General features: G+C 39.3%; 1 protein-coding gene across 4 annotated transcripts; it reads right to left on the reverse strand.

The window, feature by feature from the left end:
- Nucleotides 1-578: 578 nt before the first annotated feature.
- ssbp1 (single-stranded DNA binding protein 1) lies at nt 579-7656 on the reverse strand. 4 transcript variants are annotated; one of them, XM_017710668.2, is made up of 9 exons: nt 7531-7622; nt 6863-6935; nt 2758-2843; nt 2451-2522; nt 2300-2357; nt 1834-1974; nt 1624-1711; nt 1401-1489; nt 579-928 (listed from the first exon to the last, which is right to left on the reverse strand). In XM_017710668.2, the coding sequence occupies exons 4-9, from the start codon at nt 2472-2474 to the stop codon at nt 885-887; spliced, it is 444 nt and encodes a 147-aa protein (XP_017566157.1). In that variant the 5' UTR covers nt 2475-2522; nt 2758-2843; nt 6863-6935; nt 7531-7622; the 3' UTR covers nt 579-884. The 4 variants fall into 4 exon arrangements, with proteins under 4 accessions (XP_017566157.1, XP_017566154.1, XP_017566156.1 ...); XM_017710665.2 differs by having other exon boundaries at nt 7078-7605; XM_017710667.2 differs by lacking the exon at nt 6863-6935 and having other exon boundaries at nt 7531-7656.
- Between the last annotated feature and the right edge of the window lie 3266 nt (nt 7657-10922).

The raw sequence follows: 10922 nt of genomic DNA on the forward strand, positions 1-10922 counted from the left end.
ACCTAAAACCAGTGAGCGTTAAGGAGAGCCTCTGGCACTTTATTGATGTGTCCGAAGTCCAATCACAGGTTGTGCGGTTTAAATCCTCAACGAACCGTATAAAGACAAGTATCCCTAACAACTACAGAACCGCCTGCAAACGCCATCCTTCAAAACACCGAACAGTTTGGTTGTTATTCTTCCACATATTTACACTTAAAAACATCGAATCTGTCATAAAATAACTAGTTAATTTCTCAAATGTAGATAAGGAGTTATTTCTGAATATCAGAGACAGAGAGGGAATGTTACCCAAATAAGCTTGACTTTCGTCATGATAGCTACACTGTTTAACTGTGTGAGGGGGGAAAAAAAGACCCATTTAAATGTTGAGTACACGGACAGCACTGAAACTACTGGTTATGAAGTATCCCAGAATAAAACAAACAGTTACTGAAACCAAAAGGTGCTGATACACATGGCCGCATCTAACTGAGCAAGAAAGAACTAAATGCAAAGAAAGAAACATCTCTACACCAAACTCGAAAGAAAACCTTCGTCATCTTTACGGGCATCTGAACAGCAAGCACGGGGCAGTCTTTAAACATCAGTCTGTCAGTTTTACTTTTGGCATCACAATACACTTCAGTATGCGCCAGTAAAATACCATGAATACAACATTATTTGACAAAGAGAGAGAAAAAAACCCTTTGTATGGTTTAAACCAGTATCTAAGCACACTAGAGTGCAAAGGGATACATATGGAAATCTGTTACTTCTGGAAAACTGTTACTTCCACATTCTGTCCGATGTGTAACTGCAGGGCAGACACAAAGTTGCGCAAGAGCAACGAAGTATCGAGTCTAGCGTGATGGAAGACATTTGGTATCTTCTCCAAAGACACCTCAGACTCTCTCCCGTATGTTGTCACTTAAAAAGACAATGTTATCTGTGGAAAGAGAAGAAAGGTTACATCACTTAAGCAGAGTCAAACCAGAAACACCTTCAAATTAACCGGTCCTCAACATCTGCCTAGCAGTACAGGAGCCATGAAAATCTCAAACACCCGTCATTGTGAGCTGCACTGTGACGTTGGCTTGTCATTTTTGTACATAAAGAGGAATCATCCATTATTGGTTTTTACTTGCAAAAGCTCTAAACAGTTTCTAGCCTATATTTCAATTTTTCTTACGAACAGAATAAATATATGTATTAGGAAACCACGACTGGCTGGTTATGAATTCTCATCTACAAAATTTGGTATGAAAGCATTTTTATACAATGCCATGACAGTCTGGAATTCACCTTCAATATTTAATAAACTCACTCCACATATTTACCAAAAAGTTAAGCATTCTGGCTGTGGGGCACTTTAAGAATGCAAGCTGATGATACAGGTACAATGTGAGGTCATATCTAACCTGCAATAATGGTGGTGGCCTGCCGTCTCACGTTGTTTTTGTCCACATACTCTCCATAGTCCAGCTTCCCCTCCACAAGAATCCGAGACCTGATTATTTTAAATGAATGTAATGTAATAAAAACATGATGCAAGCTGGTTCTCTGATGGTTGAGCAAAGTACAATCAGCGTCGACCCCATGTTTACCAGTTAAAACTAGAAGTGAACAGGACAGGACACATACCCTTTCTTTATAAACTGATAGGCCACATCTCTTAGACCAGGCTTGAACACAGAGATTCTGTGCCATGTTGTCTTCTGACTGATATCTCCTGCAAAAGCCGTAGACATTCAGACATAATACAGTTATAATACACAGATATTAATAGATTACTCTAAACAATGTAATTAAGTTACTCTAGGGTTAAATAAATAGTGTGGTGGCAAACGTCACCTGTATTTACAGACTCTCCCTCTCCAGAGCGCCACATCTCATTAGTTGCCACGGAAAAGATGGTGACTGGGTTTCTACCCTCTACCTGTCTCATAACTGGGTCCTGCCCCACCCGACCCAGCAGCTGTACTCTGTTAATTGCTAAGAGAGAACAAGAGAGAGCACAGAAGAAAAGTAAAACAGCGAGAATACTGTGATATATACTGCGTTTCCACTAGCTACTGTTGGTTAGTTTAGCTTTTTTATGCATAATAGTTAAAAAAAAAAAAAAACACAAACACCATGGCTTTATCATAACAGATTCTTAAGGCTTGTGGATTGTTCAAAATTTGCCAAGTACACCTTCAACAATCAAAGATTTATATATTTCCATGTCTGTCACAGCAGCAGTTTGTGTCTACTTTCAATGGAAAAAATTTCCATTTTAGCCAAGCCATAACTTACAGATGATAGCAACAGTACTCACATCTCTCCAAGATAAGACTGGTGTCTGTGGAGTTGTGTCTGACAACCTGTCTGAATAACTGTTAAACACACAGAATGATACACGTAATGAACCACAGAAATAAAAAAAGGGAGCTACACACAGAATAAGTCATTTTAAGTCTTAAACCTACCCGTGATGACACACTCCTAAGCATTTTTCTGTTTGCGAATGATATCCTTGGTTGACCCTACAAATACTGTATCTAGAAAAAAAAAAAGAATCACATTCAAAAAAGTAGAGCCAATGGCATACAGTGTCTTGTTCAAGACATCACAGAATTAACAGACATGCAAGACACTAAAAATAGCAACATATCACTGGTTAGTTCAACAAACAGCTAGAATCTCAAACAAAAAACATCACCCAAACATGCATATAGCTTTCTGTGTGGTGCCATCGGTCATCTACTATAAAAACAAATCTACACATAATCTCACCTGAACTCAGTGATCCCTTTCCTCTCGGAGACTTATACGTCCAAGAAGGCCAAGGAGTTAGTTATTCCCAGTTTCCTCTTTTTAATCTAAACAAGAATTATAACACAATAGGCAATATTCTTTGACAACAGTGTCATTTATTTGTTATGAAGGACAAATAAAATGTTGCATGAAATTTTATAAACATTAAGAAATTGCAGTAACTCAATGTTTAGTATGAGTTTTGCACCATCTACTGGACAAGTATCGCACTACATGGTTAAAAGTGCAAAACGTTCAGGTAACTCATTACCTTGATTCATTTTTTAAATGTCACATTTTTCACCTAGTCACTTTTACTTATTATTTTGGTAACAATAAGCAGGACAGGAGACCAGGAACCAGTACACACAGCAGAACAGCATCCATCCACACATGGAAATGCATAATGATGCAATAATATACAAAATCTTTTTAATAACAGAAAAATAAATGCAAAACAAAAACACTATTTCCAAATATTTACAACAAAAACTACTTAAGTTTTAAGTGACACTTTAATCCCACAAACGGGGAAATTCCACCTCCGCATTTAACCCATCCGTGAAGTGAAACACCACATACACACTAGTGAACACACACACACACACACACACACACTAGGAGGCAGTGAGCACACTTGCCCAGAGCGGTGGGCAGGGGAACAGCTGGGGGTTCGCTGTCTTGCTCAAGGACACCTCAGTCATGGACTGTCGGCACTGGGATCGAACCAGCAACCTTCCGGTCACAGGGCCAGTTCCCTAGCCTCCAGTCCACAACTGCCCCATATCAAGTACAACTTGAACATATTCAAGTCGTACTCACGACCTTCAAAGTCGAAGGAACTTCTGAGGGGGACTTTAATGCAGCAGAATGATTTAAGCTGATTATTTACTACAGATTCTAGTATTCTGGCCAAGCATGACAATTTGGAGATAGAACGGTAATTGCTGAGTTCAGATGCTCCACCCACTTTATATAGGGGCTACATACAGTGAAGGAAGACTTACAGAATTCACTGCATTGCAGAATTTTGTTGGATATGAATGTGATTTTGGAAATAAAAACATAAAATTAGATTTAGCTTTTCTTATCACAGATGGCCATTTGTTTCTAAGTGGTGTAAAAGAGAGCCAGTGACCAGGATCACCAGACTGTGTGGCTAGAGCCCAAGCTTTATTCCTCGCTTTGAACAATGTTGATAATTCATCTGTGAACCAGGGACTCAACCTATTTTGTGTGAAACTTGTGCTTGCTTATCAACTCTTAAATTAAAGGATTTACAAAAATGGTCAAGAGTTAACTCAACATGCAGGGATTTTAGCAGTATATTGAAGATCACTTGCTAGAAAACATTGAACAAATGCTTACTTGCACGTGTGGTTGTGCGTCTTAAAATGTTCAAGTCTTGTCATTTTTATTTGTATGGGCTTTAGTCTAATTTCCTGAAAATCTTAAAATGTCCATGAACGTAAGCAAGTTAATTCCTTTCATGCTCCTGTAACCATGAAAAGTGCATTTTCTGTTAAATCCTACAATAAGTTTTTTTTATTTGAGATCCATTTTGTGGTATTTTTACTTTATGGAGCTCATCAGATAAATTATGAGTGGATGCTAAATTATACAATGTTGGTCAGAATATTGATTATTGCAAAATTAGTATTTAGTTTACAAATACAGGACATTAGAAAAAACAAACTTCTTAAAGACTACACCATATCTTACTGAAATAAATATTTTTCCAGACTGGAATGGCGGTTTTTAACAAAACGGGACTTCTCATTTATCCAAATAACTTAAGCTCAAAGTTCAGGACTGTCCAGTAGGAATGTTCCTCTGCCCTTCTCCAGTTGGACAGGATTAAATTTTGGATCAAGTAATCTGGCCAAACTGAGAAATCGTGCTTTGTGAAATACCCCTGTGCTTCCCTTCCTGCTCTGCATAGTTTGTTTTTTACTACTCTTACACACCTGAGCTATACTGTTAGCTAATAATATCTCCCTTCTTAACCTAAAAAGGTGTGTAAAACAGGTGATAGGCCAAGAACATGTAGCACAGAAGGTCAGCTACAGGGCAAGTTGTCAAAGCCTGTCCACTGTCCATGTCTCTTTAAAAGGTCGTTATGATAGAAGATTGATAAACATGCTGTGTACACGCTATAAAAATTAAAACATTTTTATATAAAACTAATAATATTGGCCATAATTGCCATTGTTCTGCTGTGTGTACCAGCGCTCTGGCTGCTGTCCAGTAATTTGGCACTTCTGCCCCGGGATGCACCCCCTCACAAAAGCAGAGGTAATCCGCTTTTACTTTACATACAATCATTTTGAAGAACTTGCAAAACATCCCTTTCAGTTTGATCAACACAATAGCACAACTTGTATGTTTTCATTTGTCCACAAAATATACACATGGATTTCACTGACTTATGTCACGTTTCTCAGCAGTCTGGATCAGGTTCTTCAGATTTTACACTCTAAAGGTAGTGACATGTAAAACGCTTAGGAGATGCAACCCTCCATTAGATCTGGCTGGGGGGTTGCTGCATCTATGATACTTGTATAGGTTTCACATACTGGTCCCAAATAGTTGTGTCAACAGAAAAAAAGCTATTGGGGGTGCCTTTTAAGGCAGTCCACCTGCCAGGAAATGCACCCCTCTTAAATCTGGCTACATGGTTATTGCATCCATGAAATCTATAGCAGTGTCACATATTGGTCTAAAATATGCGCGATTAAAACATATCACAGTTGTAATCTCAAATCATTATGTTCACTTAACCACACGAAGGTTTAACTAAGGAAAAACTTACAGAAAATCACCAGGCTAAAAGGCTCGAGAGAGAGAGAGAAAGGCAGCTGGACAGAGACAGAAAGTGGTGGGGTGAGAGCCTCGCAGGCGTCTTCCCCTTCTAACACTTCATCAAGGCAGTTAGGGTTTTTTATATGCAAATGAGAATCTACACATAATTACTGATCCATCATTACAAAAGAAATCTATTATAATGTAGACTAAGACTAAGAAACAACACTGAACAGAGTCATTGGTGAGATTCAGTAAACAAAGATATGGTGTAATCTTATCAACAAAAGTCTTAGGCCCAAGGCCTTGGAGGTTCCCATGATATGTTTTTAATCACACATATGTTGGACCAGTTACAGATATAATAATAAATGGTTGGTTAGTGCAGTGGTTAACACCTCTGCCTTCTACACTGTAGACTGGGGTTCAATCCCCACCTGGGCAAACACCCTACACTATACCAATAATAGTCCTTGGGCAAGACTCCTAACACCACCTTGGCCTACCTGTGTAAAATGATCAAATTGTAAGTCGCTCTGGATAAGAGCGTCAGCCAAAATGCCATAAATGTAAATAATAATGAAGCCAGATTTTAGAGACGGTGCATTTCGTGGTAGGTGGACTGCCTTAAAAGGCACCCCCAATAGCTTTCTTTCTGTTGACACAACTATATGTTTTTAATCATAACAAAACATAATTGTGACCAACATGTGAAACCTATACAAGTATTATAGATGCAACAACCCCCCAGCCAGAACTAACAGAGGGCTCTTCTCCTGACAGGTGGACTTGAAAAGCCTCCTCTTGTAACCTTTCTTATGAACAGAACTAAAATGTGCTTGTAATATACACTTAGGGCCAGCATGTGTTTTATACAATATATTTTCAGGGATGCATCACCAATTTAGCAAAAACCAGCATTTTCTGGCTGGTGTTCTGCTACAAAGTTTTTACACGTGTCACTACCATTAGAGTGTAAAATCTAAAGAACCTGATCCAGACTGGTGAGAAACGTGACACGATAAGTCGGTGAAATCCATGTGTATATTTTGTTGACAAATAGCAACGTACAAGTTTTTCTGCCTACAAGGTCAGTGCAGACTGCTATGCTGTAGAATAAGTAGGCAGCGGTGTTTGTGGGCTACACTATACTTTTATATTACTACATACAAGTCACTGTACTTCAGAAGAACATCTGGGGTGTCTCTGTTCTTTTGGTCAAAATGAAAGTGATGGTTTGCAAGTTCTTCAAATCGAAATAAATAAAGTAAAAGCGGATTACCTCTGCTTTTGTGAGACCTTTCCTGCTGATACTCCAACCGCTTTGCCCTCCACGGGCAGGTTTCAGTTTGGACCTGGTGGATCGACAACGTGAAACGACTGGTTAGCCATCTCGACGGATTTCTGCCACCAGGCTTGCCCGACATTACTAACTACATAAAACAAGGTCCTGATAGATACATGTAGCAGCTGTGAGAGGCACTGAGCTAAAGTTACCTCGACTGAAGGTTATGAACTAAACCATCAGACAGGCTTTGGCTGCAGGGAATCACACACACTCTCAACTGGTGAGCAAGTCACAAAGAAGCGTAACTCGGACTGGAAGCGCAGGTGAGGAGGAGGCTCCTCGCTGGAGTTTAACGCTAACCGGCCTCCTCGCTGGAGTTTAACGCTAACCGGCCTCCTCGCTGGAGTTTAACGCTAACCGGCCTCCTCGCTGGAGTTTAACGCTAACCGGCCTCCTCGCTGGAGTTTAACGCTAACCGGCCTCCTCGCTGGAGTTTAACGCCATGAACTCGCCTCAGTAAGACACTTTCCCGCCAGTCAGCTGCGGTAACCTAGACACTGTCATTCGACAGACGCTACGTCTTCACAAGCTGCACTCGGAGCCGCTGTCTGCAGGGGTTTATATTAATGCCCTCGCTGTGAGGGCAGCGAAATCAAACTTACACAGCCGCTGTTGACGACGAGAGCAGCATATAATGCTAACAACCCCACGCGCACGATAGTCCAATCATAAAAGCGTTCCCCGGTAATATTCGGCCGACAACCAGATAGTTCCGACCTAACAAGAGACCTCATTATCTCGGAAAAAACACATCACCCGTGCTTATAAATGACAAGCTTATTTAAATGAGAATGTGAACGTGTTTTATTTTATTTAGTTATTTATTTATTAATTCATTCATTCACCGCTAACATCCACTCAACGACATTTTCTTGTAATATTCTGATAAACCCCCTTTTTTTTTTTTTGCAGCCCATTGACCAATTTGGTGTCGACGTCACGGACACGTCACTGTCGTGCGCGTGCGTGGTGGAGGCAAAACAGCAGAACCAAGTGGAGCGAAACGGGCGAGGTCCATAAAATAACGACAAAAACGTTTGCTTGTTGTGCTGTTGATGCCAGAAAAGGATGAAGAAACGAGACCTTCATTTTTATAGAATGACATTCTCTAAGACGCCCTTTGATGTGCTTGCTGTCCATGTCCTTCCCATCCTGCCAGCTCAACCTTACGAAGCTGTGCCTGTATGGCTGCAGCACAGGGCAACCGTCATCTGTTTAGTCTACATTATAGCACGAATTTGAATTAAACGTGTATTCATATGTGTAGTTCATGGAGGGCGCATTCTATTAGCCCTACAGCTAACTGTATTAGCTCTACATTAGCCTTGCAGCATGAATTAATGGACATATAACTAGCCATAACATTTTTTTGTACGTACACCTAACAAACATCAAATAATGAAAAAGCCTTAATACTAATCTAGCCATGCAGGTGCAGTTCGCCGCCAGTAGTAGTTTGCCTTGTTTATTTTGGCTCACATTTTGTATAGCTGTGTTTTAGATCCTTCTATCTGGCTGGCAGTACATCAGTCTGTAATACACAAAAAATATCTGACAAGTCTCAGTAGTCAAGGTCTTGGACGTGAACACAGTGCACAAAGTTGTATGCGTCAAGAGATTTGCATGCCTTGAGTTTTTCTTTCATAGACTGTGGGTATTTCCATATGGCATGCAAAAATGTCCAGCTATAAAACTTTGGCCATTTAGTTGGATCTTTGACCCACTGACCACCCAAAAAAATGTCATTTTTTAAAAACACAAATAGTCTATACATCCCATTGATAGCTCACATTTGACATCATGTAAATGGAACAAAATTTGACCATTTTTTTCCCACTACTTTCTAAGAATTTTTCTTTCTGTAAGGAACTTGGAAGACATTCTGGCCCTTACTTGCTTTACTAGAATTTCTGCAGAGAAACAACACAAAACCCAAAGAAAACACACAATCCGTGTCGACAGATATGCACATGAAAAACAGTGGATATTAGCATCATCTTATTAATTCCAATGTTCATCCCTGATATAAGATGTAAAGAAATGAGGTATTAAGTCTTGTAGAATCTGCTATATTATCTATGTTATGTTATTTTATTCTATAAGTCTAATAAATATTTTTTATATATTATATATTTAATATTCAAAAATGTTGAACTGTTTATGTTTAAGATATTTTGTAGTATATGTCTCTTTCTCTTTCTTTCTGTAGGTGATTCTGCTGTTGTGTAAGATTACAAGTTTCAAAGCTTTAAAATGAAGAACATACTGTGTATTTGTTAAATAAACAGTATTTTGTACATGCTGTTTGAGTCCATGGGTCCATGTTTCTAAACCTTTATTTTTGTACAATGTGAAATTATTTGTACAATAGTTGTATACATTATATTCATTGTGTGGTAATTAAACGATTGTTCTTGTTCTTTTTGTCTGCATGTTGGCCAAGTGGATTAACCATGTCTTCAATAATTCATGGCTTTGCTGTGACATAAGGTGAGATAAAGATTGGCAGCCCTATCTGCAGTGTCCGGGGAGTAGCTGGGGGTTCGGTGTCTTGCTCAAGGACACCTCAATCATGTACTGTTGGCACTGGGATCAAACTGGCTGGTTCACTAACCTCCAGGCCATGACTGTTTCAATGTTTATATGGTAATTCTGCCATTCACGCACATCATTGTGCTTGGACAGTAATTACTTGTCCAAGGTGACTGTCTTTGAGATTGTCATTAAGACTTACTTTTGCCATTTGGAAAATCCATGCATGAGTGACCTACACAGATGTGGCTGTTTCATGCAGATGTGAGGCCATTTCCACACAGCTATAAATAAACAGTTTGTTCGTGTTTAAACAACTGTTCATGGTAAATAATTCATAACATTCATGGTGAATCTGTAGCGCTGTTCAAAACAAAACAAAGGCATAATTTTCATTTTGAGTAGCGGGGATATAATCCAATGATTTGACCAGGGCAGCAGAGTGTGTCGATCCCATTGGTTGACCCTCCAAATGCATAGAACACAACAACAACAACAACAAACAAAACACTAGTTTAATGTAAACAACAAAAATAATATAACCTCGGCCAATAAGTTTCAATATCATGCAGGGGACATATGGTTCTGAAACCATGAAATCAACCAAACTTTATAGTGGCAGCATACACACACAGGCCAGCAGATACCTCATACACATATACTCCCTTTCGGGGTGGGGTATTCTTTCATCTGCATGGTGGTCGCCTCATAGCAAGGGTTCGATTACCAGGCTGGGTGACCAGGGTCCTCTCAGTGTGGAGTTTGCATGTTCTTCCCATATCTGCGTGGGTTTCCTCCCACAGTCCAAAGACATGCAGTCAGGCCAGATGGACACGCTTAACTGTGGGTATGAATGTACATGTATGTCTGTTTGCCCTGCGATGGACTGGTGACCTGTCTAGGGTGTATCTTGCCTTCCACCCAATGACTACTGGGATAAGCTCCAGCTCCCCCCTGCAACCCAGAAGGATAAGAGGCTTGGAAGATGTGTGTGATTTTACACTTAGTGTGCATAGGCCTGTTGCCAGGAATGCATGGACAAAGGCGAATATCTCAGCTTTTTCAAAGGTCATGTGTAATTCAATAATGAAGATGTAAACAAAGTCATTCAGAATGGTGTGATATGAAATGCTTATTTACCGATTTTCTTTACAGTGGTGATTTGAACCGGGGTTCACATTGTGTATGTCACTAACATAACCGTTTCATTTATTATCAAAAACCACCAACCAACCTACAAGCATCAATAATCACAAATACAAATCATTTAAAAATAATAGCCTAAAGATATGAAAAAAAATGTTCGTGAGAAAAAAAAAAACAATTTTAATAATATTATTTGAATTAATCATTTGTGTTCAGATTATACGTAGACACAATGATTATATATGGATAACACTGGTATCTGGTGATTACTTTTTCGAATATCATTCTAACTGATATTATAAAACGTTAAAATTAC

This window comes from Pygocentrus nattereri, chromosome 1 (assembly GCF_015220715.1).
Source record: "Pygocentrus nattereri isolate fPygNat1 chromosome 1, fPygNat1.pri, whole genome shotgun sequence".
Lineage (NCBI taxonomy): Eukaryota > Metazoa > Chordata > Actinopteri > Characiformes > Serrasalmidae > Pygocentrus > Pygocentrus nattereri.